The 21,672-nt window shown below is 36.7% G+C and overlaps 2 protein-coding genes across 10 annotated transcripts; one reads left to right on the plus strand and one right to left on the minus strand.

The window, feature by feature from the left end:
• Positions 1 to 1,069: 1,069 nt before the first annotated feature.
• On the minus strand, positions 1,070 to 13,265 carry LOC116177291 (ATPase family AAA domain-containing protein 2-like). 7 transcript variants are annotated; one of them, XM_031496242.1, is made up of 25 exons: positions 13,109 to 13,263; positions 12,615 to 12,694; positions 12,280 to 12,415; positions 12,109 to 12,232; positions 8,788 to 8,945; positions 8,607 to 8,737; positions 8,197 to 8,557; positions 6,124 to 6,252; positions 5,755 to 5,829; positions 5,342 to 5,465; positions 4,483 to 4,721; positions 4,284 to 4,432; positions 3,990 to 4,238; positions 3,732 to 3,944; positions 3,504 to 3,685; positions 3,269 to 3,455; positions 3,034 to 3,219; positions 2,693 to 2,985; positions 2,375 to 2,560; positions 2,147 to 2,325; positions 1,875 to 2,098; positions 1,687 to 1,829; positions 1,533 to 1,639; positions 1,295 to 1,482; positions 1,070 to 1,245 (listed from the first exon to the last, which is right to left on the minus strand). In XM_031496242.1, exons 2-25 carry the CDS (start codon positions 12,681 to 12,683, stop codon positions 1,180 to 1,182), a joined length of 4,098 nt encoding a protein of 1,365 aa, XP_031352102.1. In that variant the 5' UTR covers positions 12,684 to 12,694; positions 13,109 to 13,263; the 3' UTR covers positions 1,070 to 1,179. The 7 variants fall into 7 exon arrangements, with proteins under 7 accessions (XP_031352102.1, XP_031352096.1, XP_031352089.1 ...); XM_031496236.1 differs by having other exon boundaries at positions 5,342 to 5,474; XM_031496229.1 differs by having other exon boundaries at positions 5,342 to 5,489.
• Positions 13,266 to 14,297: 1,032 nt separating this feature from the next.
• Positions 14,298 to 21,291, plus strand: LOC116165087 (3-hydroxy-3-methylglutaryl-coenzyme A reductase-like). 3 transcript variants are annotated; one of them, XM_031479394.1, is made up of 6 exons: positions 14,298 to 14,552; positions 18,526 to 18,762; positions 18,873 to 19,040; positions 20,194 to 20,384; positions 20,436 to 20,639; positions 20,687 to 21,291. In XM_031479394.1, the coding sequence occupies exons 1-6, from the start codon at positions 14,504 to 14,506 to the stop codon at positions 20,819 to 20,821; spliced, it is 984 nt and encodes a 327-aa protein (XP_031335254.1). In that variant the 5' UTR covers positions 14,298 to 14,503; the 3' UTR covers positions 20,822 to 21,291. The 3 variants fall into 3 exon arrangements, with proteins under 3 accessions (XP_031335254.1, XP_031335239.1, XP_031335246.1); XM_031479379.1 differs by lacking the exons at positions 18,526 to 18,762; positions 18,873 to 19,040; positions 20,194 to 20,384; positions 20,436 to 20,639; positions 20,687 to 21,291 and adding an exon at positions 14,602 to 17,502; XM_031479386.1 differs by lacking the exons at positions 18,526 to 18,762; positions 18,873 to 19,040; positions 20,194 to 20,384; positions 20,436 to 20,639; positions 20,687 to 21,291 and adding an exon at positions 14,602 to 17,502 and having other exon boundaries at positions 14,298 to 14,548.
• The last annotated feature ends 381 nt before the right edge of the window (positions 21,292 to 21,672 follow it).

Consider the following 21,672-nt stretch of genomic DNA (forward strand, 5'->3'; position numbering starts at 1 on the left):
CACACGTCACGTGTGACATGCGAGTGTAATATCGTTTCATTTCATACTATGAATCGCATACCTAATGACTGATGTCTGAATTTTACACAATTTCTTAACCAATTACTTTAGACTTTATAAAAACGTGTAATGAAATCAATATATTATTGTTTACATTTTTTTATTTCTTAACATGAACTACAAGCGTCTTCGGCTAACACCAGGTAAATCACATTTTTGAGAGTGGGGTATTTTAAATTTTTGCCTTTAGCACTTTAAATCGTATTTGAAACGCAAGCCCAAACCCGAACACGTAAAAAGCACTACGTTTTCGCTAGGTCACAATTTATTATTCTCATCCAACTACCTCCAATTTGCGATTTTTGGCTAATTTCAATGTCCGGGCCCCAAAAAAGGTTACTTATGGACCCCAAATTTCCAGCAAACTTTTCCATTCACTTTATGTCCTAGTTTAACGTCGACACACAGAGCATACAATACAAGCATATCGTAAACATCAGATGTGCGTATGCGCAATGTCAACTTTTGTATTTATGGAGACATTTCTTTTAAATTTTAACTAGATTCTTCTAGTGACGATATCACATGTTAAATATCAGGTGTACGCATGCGCAGATTGTGCAATGCTAAGTTTCTTATGTATAAGAATATTTATGCCGTTATTTTCCCTTGTGCACATAAATAATCCGTTACATAACCTTTCCTTAAGTACAGACCAATTCTTGGGAGATTTATTTATTTATTATTCCTCTTTTGTTCTGGGTCCTCAACAGGCTTGCGCCCAATTACAGAGTGACCCGTATAATGCTAAGGTTTTAAGTTGTTCTATACTACTCTGGTAATTATGAACTAGGAGAACTGCAGGAAAACCTAATTTGGAGTATCCGGCAGAATGCTCGAAATTGGCCTAAGGTAATTCCCATCTCTGCCACAGATGAACAATTCACCTCAACCCAGGTTCGAACACCCGATCTATATTAATATAATAATAATGTCTTCAACATTTAATTAATCAATTGAGATATACACGTTAATATCTAACTTGATGGTATGAGAATAAACAACTATAAAGAGTGAAATTCAATTTTATAAATAAAAAAATTTATCAATTAAAAAAATGTACAATTTTAAGTAGTGATAAATAGAATTAGCTTAGCAGAGGCAGTGATAATGAACACATTACTCCGGAGGTAATTCGCTATAACTCAACTCATTTCGGTACCTCTCTAATTCTACCCGTAAGTCCTAAAAAAAGATTATAAGTGCACCTGTTAGACCCACTCGGGAATACTACCTTTGGTAATGATTCTCTGTCGGTGGTCCTTGAATATCTTCTAAGTATTCTGCTTAAATTACTATGAAGGTCTAATAAAGATCGAAGGGGCTTGTCGACAGTCAACTCGACCACTTCCTCCAAAATGTCCTCTAATGCGTGCTTGCTTACATCTATCTTCAAATTCTCTGTACAATTTTCTTCCCTTACTAGATACACAGTCTAAGCTCCTTTAAACACGATCTACGTTTCAACTTACCACATTCATACAATGCTTTATCAATATCATCAAAATCTAAATGATCATCCAAAAGTTCAGATGGACTTAATAATGAGGTATTCATCACCCGCCTGCAAGTGGGAGATCTAAAATGTTTTAATTATACCAAAGGTAAAATTTGAAAATTGCATACTCAAGGGCTTTTGCATTGCCACAGTTGACAGTTAGAGGAGTGGTAACGGAGCTTCTTCTGTTGTCTGGTTGACTACCAAAAGTAATGGAGCTGTCATCCATGGTTGACATCGGAGAAGTATCCTTCTCTTTGAGTGTATCATTCTGAAACACCACCATTGCAGCTCTTTGCATTTACCCAAATATTACCTGTTCTTCTGTTGAATCATTTGCAACACTTGTCTTTTCCCTTCGTTTTCTCTTCTTTGCTAAATAGCCATTTCTCCAACAACTTTGAAATTTTCGCTTACGAACTGAACCACTCATAACAGGGGAACTCCGCTTCTCAGGTGTTTCAACCGGTGTTGTCGGTGGACATTCTTCTACTTGTTGTGGTTCACCGTCTGCTTCCACAGGGCGCAATCCCTTGTTTTCTGAAAAGAATTGGTTTAACATCAAATTGCAGCCGCCGTCAGATTTACCAGCGGTAATAATATATGCGGGCAAATACTGAGATACACTCGCTTTCCTAGACACTCTCTCCTTCGATATCTTTTGGCATTTGTCCTCAAAGTCGGTGTCCATTTCGTTTTTTATTAAAGCATGAGCGTAATCGCGTAATGAGCAAGCCCTGTGGCGAATTTGTTTATCGGCGGAGGTCCTACAAGAAATTAATTAGCCCCGGTTTGACAACGTACCACGGTGCTCACTTGGCCGGATTATATTCCAAGGCATTCTGAACTATTAACTCTATATCATTTAAAAAGTCTTTTGCGCATTCGTAGCGATGAAAGTCCAGCTTTGTCATCATTGTTTCTAAGTCCATCGGCTGCTTTATGATAGAGGTGTAATCTGGTACTTCCTCGGTATCCACAGGTTTTGTAAACATGAAAAATCTGAAATTGCAAAACATGGTTTGGACTTTTTTTTTTAATTATAGTTTAAGCATAGAGATATGACACAAAAAAATGGAATGCATCAATTCATTAAAAATGTGTGACAAAAAGTGGACCACTAGTTATGCTCACAGTTTGTTATTGGCCAATTTTTTGCACATGTCACGGAGAAATATTCGAAGCTCTCGTAAAGTATGCTCTTCTTGTTCATACAACTTTCTAGCGTGATCTCCAGTCAATGGAAGCGGTGGAGGAGTGGGTGCTCTTGGAAGAGGCGGTGGAGTTGTTGCTCTTTTCCTAGGGGGCTTAACTTGTTTCATACAAGCATCAATAAGGAGAGGTTTAAAGAATGCAGTTCGTGCGTTCTCATCTGGAGCATTTAATTGATACACCTCCTTGCGATAACGGGAGAAAACATCCTGAAGCTTAAATAGAATTGAATTATTATTCGCCATGCAGCGTAACCCACTTACTTCCTCAGGTAAATTTTCAAATTGCACATCAGCGGTAGCCAACAGAAGAATAGGGATGTTGGTATCCATATGCTGTAGCGATGATAAAAATATGGCCTTGACAGTTTCGTGAACTAAGCTCCATAGCTGGTCAATATTTGGAATGTATATCACACTGGGAATATTTCTTTTTGCTTCCCCGAATACCTAAATGCAGTAAAATTAATCTAACGCAGGCAGTTGCTTTACCCCCTACCTGAATGCAGGCCTCTTCGGGCGAACGCGCCGATTCGCGGTACAACATATTCAAATCAAGCACATAAGCGTGAATATGTTCCATGCGATGTAGAATTGCGGGCGCTAAATATGAAGTTTGGCCGTGCTGTCCGCCATCACCAACTAACAATAACTGCGCAGGTCTATACCCGGCTGACAGTTTTACCCTGTTGGGGATCAGTAAAAATTAGTTATCTAATCAAAGCAACCCTTACTTTGCTAATACTGGATCTAGACCATGTGGAAAGGATTCCTTCAAAAAGCTTAAGGCATTCTTGAATGATTCACCTAATATAGGCTCTAAAACTGGAAGCAATTTCTTTCCTAAAGTATTAGAGATTCTATGCGAAGCAGGTACTAACAGCGACTTTGCTCTCAAAAAATCTACTTTGTTTACCTGCAAAGATACCCAAATAATTATGTCATTAATTACGAGATATTACCTTAACACATTTTGGATCTAAAAGTAGACGGTGATCTGCTGCATACACTTGAGGATAGGTTCTGCGAAAACTTTGAATGACGGCTTCCGAGCACAAAGCTCTCAAATCAGATCCACAGTATCCGACAGCCTGTTCAGCCAAATAAGACAGAAGCTCCTGGCTCGGACGATCCGACCATTGAGACACATGTACATTTAAAATTTCCAACCGTTCCTAAATGAAGCAAATATAAATACTATCTTTCCAATCCATACAAACCTGTTGGGAAGGAAGTGGAAAAAACAGTTCCCGATCGAATCTCCCCGGCCTGCGCAAGGCAGGATCAATGGCATCAATTCGATTCGTCGCCCCTATAACAATTACCTCACCCCTATTATCTAAACCATCCATTAATGCCAGCAGAGTGGAGACAATGCTGGCGTGTATTTGATCCTGTCTAGAAGAACGCACTGGAGCTAATCCGTCTAATTCGTCAAAAAATATTATAGAGGGCTTTATCTCCTGAGCCTACAAGCAAATTTGAGACGAGCATCACGAGAAAAAAATACAAACCTGCTCAAATAGCATTCGCAACTGCCTCTCCGACTCTCCAACCCACTTGCTCAGTAAATCTGCACCTTTACGTAAAAAGAACGAGACCTTGCGAGATCCGAAGCTGCACTCATTAGCTAAAGCTCTCGCAATTAGTGTTTTTCCCGTGCCTAGAAAGGTGATGTTTTTTTGTCTGAATAGACTAAGCTGCTTTGATTACCTGGAGGCCCGTGGAATAAGACACCGCGAGGTGGTTCAATTTGAAACTGCTTGAACACTTCAGGATACATCATGGGCAATAAAATCATCTCTTTCAGGCACTGCACGTGCGAATCTAATCCACCGACGCTGCTAAATCTGACGCTATTGTCAATCGTTTCTGGGCCAATTGGTAGTGGTTTGTTTGAACCAGCGCCTGATTTTATCAAATGATCATTTTTGGAATGCAGATTCTTTGAGCTGTAATAAAAGTGGGGGTAAGCTACAAAATCGCATAAGATATTAAATGTAGTATTGTGCGTTTAAAGGAAAAAATCTGCTTAACCAAATCTATAATAGATTTAAAAAAAAGACTATTTTAGATTAAGCCTAAATGTGCAGTTCTGACAGATTAGCATGCAAATATGTCTGTTGGCCATGAAGCCCAGCTCACACCGCCATCTTGGTGATCACTTTCATGCCAAGAAACGGTATGGCTGTCTTTCCCCCTCGCCCCCCACACCCTATTCACCCGATATAGCTCCGAGTGACATTGTCCGAATAAACCTCAAGAGAAAGCATTTCGCCGACGTGGAGGAGGTGAAGAGAAAAACAACGAAAACACTTGCAGACATCAAAGTAAGTTGAGGAGTTTAAAAAATATTTCAAACAATGGCAGAAGAGATTAGAAAAGTATATTGCCGCTAACGACGAGTACTTTGAACAAGATTGAAGAAATTTTGTAGTAAGATATAAATCAATCAAGATAATCCAAGAAAAGGTTTAATAGCCCAATGGCCCATATGAATAAAAGGGAGCATATGCTTATACTTGCAAAATTCAAAGTAAATATCATATAAATACCCCTTAAATTAACTTACTTGTTTGATCTATATTTCGATTTGCGAGCTACTTCAGAGTCGGACGATGAGCTTGAGCTTGAGTCAGGTGAAGCTTTCCGTCTTGCGAATCTTCTTCGTCTTGGACTTAAAGCTTGTTCTATTTCTGAAAGTACTTTATTGAATGGTTCTGTAATTTAGACATCAGTTTTAACCCAATTTTTGTCGAATACTATGGTACATTGATTTTAGTAAATAAACAAGCATGGAAATAAAAACTTTCTCAACTTAAGAATAATTTTATTATTGATAAAATTATGTCTAGGTGTTGGTGCTATGTAATTGGTGGATTAAATTGTTAGTGACTTCTAATTGGTAGTTGGCAATATGTAGTTGTCTTTTGGTAAAGTGTATTCAGACTAATATATACGTAAATAAAAAAATTCTATACATACTTGGTTTGTTTGAAGGTTTCGGAGCACGCTGCCTTAATGAGTACACTCTATTTACCTCAGATGAACTGGAAGTTTCTGGAACATACACAGTTTAATTAAAGTTTGTAGATATTTCATTAACTACGGTTGCAGAACCCCCATCAAAAACAGAAATTTAAATTATTTTTTAACGACAGTATTCATGGACAAAAAAGCGCACTACATGCAAAGGTAAGCGATATTTTATTGTCTAAACTCAAAATTAGCAAATTCAGAACATAAAATATAACTACTCAGGGTACTGCTCATATTTCTTATTTCTGCTTTTGAAGAATAAATATCTAACGGCAACAAATAAAGTTGATATAAATTAAAATAATAAGAATTTACCTGAACGTTTACGATTTCTACGTTTTGGGGACTCGATACGATTAATAATTCGACGCTTTCGTACATTTCTTATTTCTTCACTACCCGACGAGTCCTGTTCGTCTTCGCTACAATCACGATCTGTACTATCTTAAATAATTAAAGAAAATAATTGGTAGTTCTTCTATCTAGATGGACAGGACAGCAAAATCTCGCAAGAGGTCGGTATGTTAATAATCAATCAATGATGTTAAACAGAAATCTATGCTATTTTAGCAGATGAAATGTTTTTTAGTAGCTAATAAAACAACAGCTCCAGTTATGCATCTCCTAGATCGACTTAAACTGAAAATATAATTTGCATATGCCCTGGAAGGCCTTCTCAGGGTTGGATGAAACCAGGAATAGTCCAGTGGGTCGGAATCCTAGTGGACTGATATATTTAAAAACGAATTAACAATATCTCTATTAAATAAATACATTCATTCAATACAGATTTTATTTAATATTGTAAAACTTTTAGGGATTCTGAGATATTTATTAACAATATCAAACCACTAATTATTATAACAATGAACAAACGAGTATAACATGAAACAAGAAAACTAATTAGAGTTACAATTTAAACATAACAGTTTGGATGAACCTCGAAATTTTAAATTTATTATCCCTCTCTTGTTTTGGGGCCTCAACAGGCTTGCGCCCAATTACAGAGTGACCCGCATAATGCTTTTGAAAATAACGTGTTCTTCCTATGTTTGCATTCCTTCTTCTTTGTTGCAGAAGGTGATGTCATTCGCTGAGGATGATGGGATTCCTACACTATTAGGAGAGAGTTGCTTCACTATTAGCACAGAAGCAGACTGAATTTCTGACGTCGATGCACACCCTTTTGTACCCAGTTTTCATGATGGGGTGTGTCCATGTGACTTGTACCAACTGTCACTGCATTTGCTGGGGGTATGTCACTGTGAGCTTGACAGGGGACATTCATAAACAGCTGATGGCAGTGTTATCCTGATTGTCAAACTGTCAGTTTGAAGCAGGATTGTGGCGTTGCCATATTTCACTACAAATCAATACATATACACTGTATATGAAAGATTCTGATACATTTGTACCACCACCATCATTAGCTTCACCAAATGACTGTCGAGTAAAATCGTTTGACAGTGCGCTGTCAACTATAATGACATATAGAAACCCACCTACCTCGCTACCTACCTATCCTGTGGCTTAAATCACTCCAATTAACCACCTAAATATTATTTTATTATTTATATATATTTTATATTATGTTTATTATATGAGCCAAAGCTAGCTGATGTCGACTGGTTTCTTAAGAAACCATATACTGACCAGGTACAAGAAACCTCTCAAACATGGGCTGGTTACAACAGCCTCATGACAGATGAGAAGCCTGTATCACGGGAAACCATGCTAACTATGATCCCAGAGTCACCAACCAATCAATCAGTGAAGCTTACTGTGATGAAGCAATTAGAGAAATTGAATAGTTTAGTCCATGATATAAGTTCAGATGTAGAGGCCACGAGGAAAAAGGTAGTTGTGATGGATTACTCAGAGATACTTGGGGCTGATCAGTAATGTAAAAAACGTCTATTATGTATGTCTCCCACTTTTTGCATTATCTATTCTATTGATACAAATTTTTACATCAACAGATAGCTCGAAAAATTTATAGCAGACAATGTTTTTGAACCGAGTTTCGAACTGTCACAACAGGACAACAAAATTTGGCACCATACAACGATACCACAAAAAAGTATAACCTTTGAGAGATTTTGCTGTGCATGATAATGATACTTTATGAACGAATTACGAAAAGAATCTGAAAATTAAAATAAAGCTCGACTTTGTCCAACTCCTACGAACAGTTAATTTAAAATGAATGATTGCTGTTAAATTTAGTAGGTATCACCAAAATATAATTTGAACTAATTAATGATGAAGAAATGATGAGCTAAACCTGATAAAGCAGACCATAAATCCCACACGGGAAAATTTATGTGCAAAAATGTGCTTATTATGAGGTTTAGACAACAAGCATCAGTTGTTAATTTGCATACTTACCATTCATACTCTTATGTTCATCAATTTTTTGTTCCTCCTCCTTTGCTTCGTCCACATCGTCATTTTCACTATCTTCTTTTTCGTCGGGCTCTACCTTCACTTTGCCTTCTCTTAATCTGCCATTGGTGACATTATTCTCTTTATTTTCGTTGGACTCTTTTTCAACTTTTTGCTTCTCATCGGCCGCCTTTTCGTTATCGATTCGATGCTGTCTACTGCGCGCATTCTGAGCGCTTGTGTTTTTAAACGTATATAAGTACTTGGCGCTTTTCTTGCCATCCTCAACTCCATTTGACAAACGCGTAGTGCGTCTGGTTTCGTACATTCGCTTGTGAGACTTCGTATTTAAACACTCTTCATTCTAAATTAACACATCGCTTATTAATCCGCGTCGAAAAACACATACTAACCTCAGCCTCACGACTGTCTTCTTCAGAGTACGCAATTCGAAAACTCGGATAGCCAACTTTGGGCATCTGGCTGTCCGTTAACCATGACATTTCCGAGTACTTGATGGTTCGTTTCCTTGTACTTCGACGTACTACAAAAAAATGAAGAAAATTACGACGCAGCGATTTGGAATTACGTTACGATCTTTCTCTGCAGCGCTGTCGTCTGTATTGTATGTAATTGGTGAGTGAGGATCTGCATAACATTTACTGCCTAAAGGACGCAAGGAGAGGGCGGTTCGTTTTTCGATTTGCGACAGCGTTGATCTGGCATGGCGCAAATGACGCGACTTACGTGCTCTGCAAGTACCTCATTTAATCAACATACATGCTGGCAGTGTAAAGAATAGAATAGTGAGACAACCACCGCATGGTTTTGGAAACCAGCAAATTTAAGATGCGCGCCTATCAATTCAAATGGATATACAAAAGCATATTCACTGTAGTTTGATGAAAATATAATATATTCCAAGTAACTCTTGGTACTATAAATCGTGATAAAACAAAAAAAAGTTGAGGGTCGGGTTGTCAAAATATTCAACAACAATGGCAACGACAGTTCTCACCTAATTTGTATAAAAAAATTAATAATAATAAAACAAGTATAAATTGTGTACAACTTTTGTGCAGATAAAGAACATTTTTTTTTAACAGAAGCAGATCAGTAAATACTTGGGTTAAGGTAGTAGCATGCTATCGAAGTTTACCTTCTTGGTAGATAATTAATGGGGAGGGGGCTCTTTACACATAAACATTAATTAAAAACTGCTATCCACACTTTCAAAACCTACGCTTACAGGGTGTACTGCGAGAAAACAGGCATTTTACTACACGTTCCTTAGGTGAATTTAAGTCTGAAAATGTCCTAATGAATCTAAGTCCGCAAATACTTCGGCAAATCATATGATTTTTTCCATTCAGTAATATTAATAATGACCCATACACCACCATACTGTAGTAAAATTATTTCAATTAACGAAAAAAAATAAAGTAGTTATGAAATTAAATATTTACAATAATTGCTCAAAGTATCCACCATTGCATCGCTAATAGATATCTCTCGTCCAGACGTTCCACTTGCCCTTTATAAGTATCCTCTGTGACACTTTGTTTTTGAGATATTCGTTTTGATCTCATCAATAGGTATGTCTCGTCTATATATTTATTCTAAGATATTTTTAGAATGCTAGAACAATTCCCTTAAAAGTAAACATCAAAATTGCCGGACGAACGGACGGACAAAATGCAAACAAAAGCACATTTTTTAATTCTTAAAAAAATGCACTAAAAAGGTTGTAATGTTTATTTTTTTTTTTTATTTTAGGCATCACAGGTCATTAATGTTTAATGTCTAAGGAAATTTACATCATTGTGTAAATTAAGAGAAAACTTACGTGAACATACCAAATTTTCGCATATTTTGGCAGAAATTTGGCCTTAATTTACTAATAACAGAGCTACAAAAAATTAAATGGTAATCCCCAATAAAAATTAGCAAAAAAACCTTAACAATCAAAAGAATTATAATCAATATTTAGTAGTATAATATAAAATACTAAATAGAATATAACAAAATTAAAAAAAAAACCTGAAAAAATATTAAACACTCGTAAAAACATTGCGACACTTTTTCAATAAAAATTTTATTGTTGGCTTTTTAATTCAGATTCTGTGATCTGTTGACAAAAAGCTTATATAAGCGATATAACCCAAACAGCACAATTTTACGTAGGTAAGACTCTATTTTAGCGAATTTTCCAATGGAAGGCGTTATTAAGGCCACTTTCTCCATCTGAAGTGGCATGTACTCTCAGTTTTTAAGATATTTAGTGTGTTCTTTTTGCATTCTATAGCTTACAGCTCTGGCACCTCAACCAAGAAAAATCTTGACAATTAATGTGCGCATGCGTGCATTATACTCGAAAAACAAGAAACACGAACTGTTGTAAACAAATTAACGGTATGCAACCAACATTACAACAATACGCCAAAATCCATAAACGTTATACCTACTTCTTCCTACATATTTAGACAGTGTGTGGCGCGTTTATTAACAGATAGAAAAAAGTGTATATACAAAAATGGTGGGGTTTTCAATCGCCAGACAATGTGTAAAGTAAAAAAACAATTGAATTCCGCATAATTAGTAAAAAAATGAAAATTTGGTAGTTTTAATGGAACACACTTTTTAAATTTCAAATTTTGAATAAATCTTTTGTTTCTGATTTCAAAAATATATACTACGTTGAAATTTGCAATGACCGTTTTTGAAGTATTTGCGTTTATTTATTTTTTTCGTACCTACCCTAAAAGATTTGAATCATTGATTCTACTTTCTGATGAAATTCCGAGGGAAATTTGTTATTGAGATAACATGTACAAATACAGAGAACCTGCAGCTTGATCTCCAATGTATTTTAGTACGATTGGCTGGATTGGAATGGTAAGTTAGGTGGCCCCACAAATTGAATAAGAATTTAATCTCCAATGAATCATATTTGCGAATTTTGCAATATCACTGATAGTTATTCCTGAGGTTATTCCCAACTTCCCAATGTAGCTTCAACATCTCTAGATATCTGGAGGAAATCCGAATATAGACTGATTTCAGATATCACCAGAATATCTAAGGATAACTATGGGAATCCAAGGATATCTATGGAAATCCAAGGGTGTCTCACGGGTTTCTGGTGGATATCCATGGATTTCCACACTAAGTGGATTTTTTGTGTACAAAATTTGATGTTTGATTTTCCCCTCGGTACATGTAGATATATAATGAGCTGTTTACTTATAATTTTTCGGACTCTGGAAGCCTATCAATTACTCATTACATGAAAAGTTGAAAAACAAAAATAAAGAAGAACAGAATTTATTTATATTTACAAAAAAATAGCACACAAAGTAGTTTGATTTAAGAACCCCCTGTACTGAACAGCTTTTCCTAAAAGGTAAAATAAATTCACTGCATAAATGTATGATAATAAAAATATGAAGTGCTACCTCTATTGATAGAATCATTGATAAAGACACACCAGAATTTTGTAAACTATGTTATTGTCACTAGTTGCTAATTATGTGTGTGGACGAAATCTAGGAAATAATAAGTTAAATAACTTAGGGGCCATTTTTTAAAATAAATAAAATTTCACACGCAAGGTGCCCACCCTGGCTCACCCTCGATCATACACTTGAAAGTGTAGGTACATGTATAATACATTTTAAACGATTTCGCATTATGTAGATCCTCAGAATCCGAATACTTGGTACTGAATTTCCAAAAATTTACTAGATCTTCACCTAAAGTGATCAAGCATGGTAAGGTGGCAATTGTTTTCAACAGCTGCCCCCCTTTCAGGTTATTGTCTCCTGAGTCACGAAATCTGGTACAAATCTGTCTCCCCATAAGGTGGTCTCCGGTGGTCTCACTATTCCTTACACTGTAGTGTTAGAAACTACTTACCTAGAGGAATACATGTCATCTTCACTTTCGTTCCCATTACAAGAATCAGTGTCATGCATTTTACGAGTCGAGTACACAGACAATGTGTGCCTCTGCTTTAATGCCCGATTTCGGATTCGCTTCGCTAAAGAAGTTTCTATTGAAATGTACAACAAGAACAGTTTAACTTACATGGATATCTCCTCTTGAGCTCCCTTACGCAAGGAAGAGATTTGGTTTTATCTGGTGAACTCCATGAGTGGTCCTCCTCACTTTCTGTGCCGCTTTCATTTGAACCTTCCAAATCTGCACCCAACTGAACAGAACTCTGAGAATAAACAAATTTTATGATAAATAAAATGAGGAAAGTAGAAGACAATTTTAGATCTAATGCAAATGATAGGTAATTTTAGATGCATCCACAATTAATTAAAAGGTTAAATGATCGAGTGATGTGGTTAACACAAGGATTCTAAACGTCAGACTGCATACTATTAAGGAGACATTGAAATAGCAGATACACATACCCGTGTACGATGGCGCAGGCCGTACTCAGGTGTAGTTGTTGTGGAATCCATACGGCGAGTGTGTACCATACCTACACGTGCTATCACACCGATTCTGTACAATTCTCATACAAATATGCAAGGTATTATGTACAAACGTAACCAATTGAGATCTTTATTATAAATTATTAGCACAAATGTCATAAATAATTTAAATATTAGGTTCGATGCATTAAAGTTAATGCTAGCACACAAAAGATTAGTAAAACTGCAATCGTATGAATGAAATGACACTTAAAATAGGACTAGGCGGGACACTAAGACTAGTGTTAAGAATCCCAAGGAGACAGGCGATAATTAATTATGGTAATTTAAGTAAATAAACGATGAAATATAATAAAATGGTAAAGGAGAAGAATTGACTACACCTAGAACTACAACCAAATGACAGTAATCTGACCAAACTCTCAGTTGCTTACAGTGATATTGTATAATAAAATTTCTTTAAGACTTACAAAAATATTAAACTTCTCAGTCACCCTTCAGGTTCCACTTAATAATAAAAGAAAATTGCTTAAACAGAACACAAAATTCTTTCTTTTTACTCAGGTTAGTGACTTTAATTTTTTACTGGCTTCTGGTTAGCCAGACCTTTTTTGTGGTTATGTTTTGGACTTACAGTGTTGCCAAATTGCGTCGATATATGATTCGAAGGGGTACATAAAGTGATAACTGATTTGATCACTATCACACACATTTTTTTTAGTCGTCCTTCGCGCCCCCTCTCATTTCACCTGCTTCACGTCACGTCATTTCTCATATTTCACACCCTGTTCAAGCCTCCCTCGTGTTTCCTTTCCTTCCTACAGCTATCATCCTTTGCCGGATGCTATACATTTCATTCATTCATTCTCATTCAAGCCGTCTTCGCTTCGCACATTTCTCTCACTCGTCAGTTGTTCTGCATGACTGCTTCAAACATTTCTCCTTTTCTTCGCTTCTTGCAAAGATCATATTACACGATCTTTGCTTCTTGTTTGTCATCATTGCTGATCAAGGCGCCACAGTGACCAAACCACATGCTCGGTAGTTTCATCTGCCTTGCCACAAAACCTGCACGTGAGTTCTCACACAAAGCCCAATATGTTGTGCAGGTGATATAGTTGACCCTCCAGTGAGGACCCGGTGATCTTCCCAATGTGGGTTCTTCCTAAGCAATCCGGGTTCAGCCTCACTGCTCCCTGTTAAGGAGAATAGCTCTCCGATCTTAGGAAGACAGGCCGGATCACCCCTCTTCTTCTCCAGCTAGGGGATCGGACCTGAAGGTTTCCTCCCAGGCTGCCTCGATCCTTCTATTCGTCCAAATCATTTAGCCGTATGGAAGCCTTCCGAGCTTCTGCCCTCACAGCTAAGGGTAAAGGCTCTAGTCCCAGGTGCGTCCATCGCCAAAGTTTACATCTTTTTCACCTCCTTTTCTCTATGCCTGCTTCAAACCTATTCAAGCCTTTTTACATATCTTAAACGTCTCACCACTCCATTGCGTTTTTTTTTTGCTTACGTTTTCTTCACGTCTCCATTGATTTTACAGAGTATAATCAATGACTCTCCTTCAAGCCTCCCTCCCTAGTCGTCGTCCTTAACTTAAAATTGGCAACGTCCAATTGTATCAAGGCGGGAAATCAATTTGTCATTTTTGACAACAAAATCCCTAAACAAAACAAACGTCATCATGAACAAACCTATAAAAATTTTAGTAACAAATAAAAATAATAAATAATCATTGTTCAAACTACAGAACATTACGAGTTGTGCTTTCATCAAATTAACAGCAAGTAGAAATGTTAACGGAGTAGTTATCGATCATATAAGTTTGCACTAACTGTAGTATGTGAATCCGAAATGTACAAAAAATGTGGTATTATCTCGAAAAGGCACGACTGGCGATTCAGGATTATGTGGGTAGGTATTGGGTGAACTTTTTCCAGTATGTTTTGTTGTTTTGCTTCAGGGTGCAATATCGTTCGGTCGACAAAGTGCTAGGCCTTATTGATATTATGACATAAGTTACTGTTAGCCGTGTTTTAGATGTGACAGTGTTGTCTGTAATATATTTACATTTTGAGATTGTTTCATACAGTCTCAAAATGGCTACTAAGTTGTTTTACACTCACGGAGAATTTTGTGCAAGTCACCCTTGGGAGCTTATAGTAGGTGTACTAACTTTAATGACAAGCATGCTAACATTGGAGCAACATTATCCACGACACGATGAAATTGGGTTTCTGGAGACTGAACGTAATGGCGCAGATGCTATTGTAATGACATTGATACGCTGTGCTACACTGCTTCATGGTTACTTCCAACTTAGACAACTGTGTAAAGTGGAACATCACATTTCAGCCATAGTTTCTTTATTCACAATTTTCTCATTTATTTTTACTTGGATGATCACTATTCATTTCCCAATTGAAGCTGTTGATTTACAAGATGCCCTACTCATTTTTTTGTTTTTAATGGATACGACTAGAGCAAGAAAGCTGGCTCAGTTTGTTTTCAACAACGGTTCACGAGAAGAAGTGGCTAGCAGTATCGCAACCGGTGTGTCCCTATTAGGGCCGTCCATGTTGTTGGATACCATCATCGAGCTACTGATTATTGGCGTGGGAGGTCTGTCCGGATTAACCAAGCTTGAGCCACTTTTATACTCTGCATCATTAGCAATAGCTGTGAATTACGTTATATTAATGACACTTTTTCCTGCTTGCTTATCACTAATACTGGGATTATCATACTTGACTAAGACAGTTAGGATTACTGTAGGATTAGAATTGGAGAAGTTTAATCCAGTTGTACAGCGTGTTAAACTGATTATGTGTGGAGGATTGCTACTGGTACATTTTAATAACTGGAACTCCTTGAAGGAGTATCTTGTCGTCAAGATGAATTGTGGTGGGTTGCTCAACACAGTCCACGGGTGGTTGTTGTGGCGGACGGACTATCTTTTAATTTTAATTTTTTTATTGGTTTTACTTGCACAGTTTGTGCTTTTCGAACGAGATCAACTGCTTACTTTCATTATGTGTGACAGAAACATCTCTGAAAGCAAAGAAGTACAGCAGAGCACTTTAAAAGAATGCCTAAGGATTTATATTTCTGAGAACAGTGCTACCAATCTAACAGATAAGGAAGTAATTAATCTTGTAGAAAACAAACATGTTCAACTATACCAAATTGAGAAGGCAGTGGGAGATGCTGAACGAGGAGTAAAAATCCGTCGACAAATTCTTGGTGAGCAAAAAAATCTTTCTACCGCCCTACAGAAGATACCCTACGAAAACTACAACTACCAAGATGTTCTTGGTACATGTTGCGAAAATGTGATTGGGTACATTCCGGTGCCCGTCGGTATTGTAGGCCCCCTACGACTAGATGGCTGTTTAATTCATGTTCCAATGGCAACCACCGAAGGATGCTTGGTTGCCAGTACTAATCGGGGGACTCGTGCCATATTAGAAACGGGTGTAACAAGCCGCGTGGTATCTGATGGTATGACAAGAGGACCGGTAGTACGCTTCCCGTCGATCGTCGAGGCTAATGACTGTAAAATGTGGTTGGAGAAGACAGAAAACTTCGCCACAATTAAAGCCAGCTTTGATTCTAGTAGCAGATTTGCAAGACTGACCAAGGTGTACGGGCGCATGGCCGGTCGGTACTTATTCATCCGGTTTGTTGCCACAACTGGAGATGCCATGGGAATGAATATGCTATCCAAAGGCACTGAATTGTCATTAAATTGCTTGCGAACCTACTTTCCCAGTATGGAAATTGTTAGTCTGAGTGGCAACTTTTGTACGGACAAGAAACCATCTGCTGTCAACTGGATTGAAGGTAGAGGAAAGTCTGTTGTTTGTGAAGCGATAGTGCCCGCACACACCGTTACTACAGTATTAAAAACTTCGGCGTCTGCAATGGTTGATGTGAACATTTCTAAAAATTTAATTGGATCATCTATAGCAGGTAGCATAGGTGGATTTAATTCTCACGCCTCCAATATAGTTACCGCAATATTTATCGCGACCGGGCAAGATCCAGCCCAAAATGTGACCAGTAGTAATTGCATTACATTAATGGAACCCTGGGGAGATGATAGTCACGATTTATATATATCCTGCACAATGCCTTCAATTGAAATAGGAACCGTGGGTGGTGGAACCATATTAGCTGCTCAGGCTGCTTGCTTAGATTTATTAGGTGTGAAGGGTTCTCATCCGGAGAATCCAGGCAAAAATGCCGATAAATTAGCTAGAATTGTTTGTGCCTCTGTCTTGGCTGGAGAACTTTCGGTTATGGCAGCGCTAACAGCTGGACATATTGTTACAAGCCATTTAAAGTACAATAGATCTTCTACTACTCTTAATAATTAGGAGCTGTGTGTGTAATTATTGATATTGTAGCTAATAATCTCGGTGTACGTAGGTTTTTGCAGATTATCAAATAAATTGGTCTTATAATCTTTTTAGTTAATTACTCAAACAGTATGTATGGTGGTTTATTTGCCGTGCACAGCACGGACTTAGAGCAATTTCAGGTAAAATAGATTTCTACATTTTTGATAGAAATGTTAATTGATAAATACAAAGATACGCAACTATGGCGCCCGATGGTTACAAAATGTATGTATTTTCAGCATGTATATGTTGATGTACAACTTGTTAATTATAGTTTGACCACCGCCATAGATGAGAAGATTAATTCTAAGCAAAAAGTGTTATTACATTATACATTTTTTTTGTAAAATTAATACATTTCCAATTTATTTGCGACCGTAGGTATCAGTTTTCTATACAAAATGTTCAACCTGCATACAGGGAGAGTCTAATGTAAACTCAAATTATATTCTTTTACAATTTTCCCGTTCTTTTGCATTTAACCATTTACATTCTTTAATAACGTCATTATTATTTAGTAAAAATGCAACATGTTAGACGCACTCGTTGACGACTAACTTTTGCCCGCGACTGCGTACGCGCATAAACATTGCACTCTTGGCTTAATTCCATTTCGGGCAATGCTTTGGGAGTACTCATTTTAAGTCACTATCTTTTTCAACTTGAAAACGTAAAAGCCCGTATTTTCCCGTTCCTATAGAAATTTTGGGAAGTGTTTTACTAAATCAGAAACCTTCACGGTCAAAAAATGTATGTAGGTATCTTAAAATTTTAAAAAAAATTTTCTGTTTCGCTTTTGTTTAAAAAAAATTCCATGTGATGAGAAATTAAATACCAAATAAGTTTTATTTGAAACATTTTTCAATAAGATGAATATTTACAATCGATATTCCATAGTTTTCGGACACCCTGTATACAATTAATGCACTACTCATTCTAGTACTATAAAAAAGTTCAATAAATTTAATTAGAACCAAAGTGTGGATTATAATCTACGTTAGTTTAATTTGTAGTATGGTAGACATTTGGGCTTTAGCGTTTTGCGCATCTAAAAATAAAAAATTTCCTAAAACAGAAAATTAGTATTGCAATTCAAAGAGGGAATGCAAGTTGCATTATGGGAACTTTCAACAATTCTTTCAAGCTAGAAGAGATTTTTTATTTGTGAAATGCGTTTTAAATTAAAATAAATTGTTCAAAATTTCCTAAATAACTGAAAGCAGTAGGTACATTTTTGTTTGTTGGATTGAAAAGAATTTTTTGTTCAAACAACGATTCATTAGGTCATGGCGCGCTTATCTCAGAGTCTAGCCTGGCTGGTAACAAGCTTAGCTTCATGGAAAAAATGTGTACAAACTAAATAATACTATCTTAAGTGGTCTCAATAAATGTTAATGTATGATTTTTATCTGACGTAAATGTCAGTAAGAACTTTTGCTTATATTTTAATATGAAACGATCTAAACAAATTTTTATTATTTCAGTGGAATATATCGACGTAGACTTCACCCTATGGCTTACGTGGCTGCTAGCACCGGTTGTGCTAACATTCCTGCTTCCATTAGTAATCGCTATTATATTGTATATTGATGCTTTAATTGTTTACATTTATAAGTTACATTGGAACACGTTGAGGAGATCGTACGATTCAGAGAGTAGATGGGATGCGGCTCGAAAGACACTCGCTGCCATATGGGATGCTCACGGCCGGATTTGGCATGGTACAGTTCAATTCAAAGTAAATTGTGTATGATCCATGAAATGAGTCATACACAACTTATTTTGAGTGAAGTATACCTGGTTCTCATAACATAAAATTGTATATTTGCAGGGTATGAAGTTCGGGGATTAGAAAATATACCCGATTCTGATCCTGCGCTTATAGTATATTACCATGGAGCAATTCCCATAGATCTCTACTACTTCATGTCGCATATTCTTCTAACGAAAAATAGATTAGTACGTACCGTAGCTGACAACTTCTTGTTTAGAATTCCTGGTAAGTAGTGTTGTAGAATAATGCACATAGATTAAGGAAAAGCATATAATTAAGATAATCACAGTCAAAGATGTAATGTGTGCAATATACACATTAATCAAGATTATATGTCAATCTACATACATTTTTTAATCTAGCAGGCGCTTACGTCACATTTCCTCCAGTAGTCGATTCAAAATAATCTACAGCTATTTTTTTTTCCAAGAGTACAAAGGAGTAAGTAGAGAATCGGATAATCTTCTTGGTATATTAGCACCTATGCGTGGCTCAAATGCTGTTCAAAGATCTCGCTCTTTTTCTGATTTCGAGAATTAAATTTAGCACGCTCATAGATTATTTTCCGCTGCCCTGAGATGCAGTGTGTTGCCTGCAGTTTTTGCATTTCCGAAAGCACTTCGACATCGTTGACCATGTGGTCCGTGGCTCCGGAGTCGATATCAGTGGAAATCGACACCTTGCACGCGACGTGGTCATCTTGTTCTTGCTGAACATTGTTGGTTTGCTTCAGTTGTCTGCACTCTGACTTCTTGTGGCCTGGGTGTCCGCAATTGTAACACTTGAGTCTCGTTGCTTTGAAATGAGTAGGCTGCATGTGAGATGCCGATGAATCGTTGCTCCCTACTTGTTCTTGATGGAACTTCTCACACATGATCCAGAAGCTTTCCCTTCACGAAAGATAGTGTAGGTAAATTATTTTGCTTCATTGGTGGCAGCGTTAAAAGAAGATGGGGTACGATGTCAACATCCTCCAGCACATTTTCCAAGAAATTGGCAGGTATTCCCACTGCGTTAGGGCATTGTGCGCGGGCGCACCATCCTGTTGAAACCAACATTTGCCGACTATTGTTTGTTTATTGTGTGCTGTATATGGTTGTATTGTATTTGTAATTAAAATACTACTCAATACACACAGTATGTACTTTTTATAGGCCCTATAAAAAATTAAGTTAATCATAATTTCTCCGAAACGAAATGTTGTATTTAGAATCTCTCAATGGTGTAAAATTGGTTGTTTTGTGAGGAAAAAAGTATTTTTGGGATGCATCAGCACAATTAATTCGAGGATTAATTAACTCATGTGGTACTAGGAAGCATAGTTAGGCTTTCAAATTTGTCTATGGTTGCAATTCATTGCGTCAGGTTATTATTTTAGGTTTTTCCATATTATCGGAATGCCTACAAATTATACCGGGAACGATACAGACGTGCTCCAATTTACTCAAAGATGGAAATCTCTTAGCCATAGCTCCCGGAGGCGTCTACGAAGCACAGTTCAGCCATCAATACACTTTGATGTGGAAGAAACGTCTAGGTTTCGCAAAAGTCGCCATAGATGCTAAAGTTGTAAGTCGAATACAAAAAATATGTTGCGCTTGTCTTACGCACTTATTAAAGCAAATCATTCCAATGTTCACCGAGAATCTACGCGAATCGTTCAGGGCCATTACCATTGGTCGCAGGTTTTTTTTAAAGCTGTACGCAAAAACAAAGTTTCCATTTGCCCCACTCTACGGTGGATTTCCTGTAAAAATGATCACGCATATCGGAAAACCCATATCGTACGATCCGGAGCTAGGTCCAGAGCAGCTGCAAGCCAAGGTAATGTCAATATTTCCATAACTACGAGCTTCAAATGTTTGTTTTAGATTGCAAATAGTATTAACGAATTAATATCGAATAATCAGCGGATGCCGGGAAGTATTTTACACGCATTGGCAGATAGGATTCCACGATTGAAAGAGAGACACAAATTGACTCGACAATTAGGCCATATTCAGTGAACACAAAGTATTCAATTGTAAATGACAAGAAAACATATTTTTATAAGACAAATTCATCATTCTAGTCTTTAATATGATTTTTAGTATAATAATTGGTGCTATGAAGTATGTTGCTATATTTGTGTAGAAGAGCCGATTGTGACATAGTTTTTTTGTACCTACATTCCATTTGATTCTTCATGGAATATTTGGATATATTTATTTAAGAATGTGTAGGAATTATGGTGAAAGGAGCCTAGTATTTACAAAAATTAATAGACAAAAAGGTAGGTATGTGATAGAAAGTAACGAAATTTAAATTTCATTTTAAGACAGCACTGAAAGTGACTTAAACGTACTTGTCTCTTCTTCCCTTACCTTTTTGCATTATGTTTGCTGTGATTCCTTTTGGATGATCGATAATGTACTTATAATTTTTTATTAATGTAAATATTTTCATAGATAAAACCACAGTATAAAATTTAAGTTTGTATGATTGTTTCATTTAAAAATTCGGGTTGTCGTTTTTCTCCTTGGAGTTTATCATTGGGACTATGCATAAATGCGGAACTATAAAACACCGGAGTTATTTTTTTAACAAAACTCAGCAACACTTAAAATTTCGGGTTTTTTAAATGGGTCATTTGCGATGAACTTGGGGTAGTTCGCGCACAGTTGGCGAACTTTTAAAATTAAAGCATCATTAACGGAATAATAATTTCGCTTTACTTGAAAGAAAAAATAAATGAATATACAAATTATATTAGTCTTGTACGCTTATACCTTCGATACGTTCAAACAAATTAAACTGTTTTTAATTAATTACCCCTTTCTCCGACATCGGAAAAATATGGACGGTGTCAAACTTCAAG

This window comes from Photinus pyralis, unplaced genomic scaffold (genome assembly GCF_008802855.1).
Source record: "Photinus pyralis isolate 1611_PpyrPB1 unplaced genomic scaffold, Ppyr1.3 Ppyr1.4_LG1, whole genome shotgun sequence".
NCBI classification, from domain to species: domain Eukaryota; kingdom Metazoa; phylum Arthropoda; class Insecta; order Coleoptera; family Lampyridae; genus Photinus; species Photinus pyralis.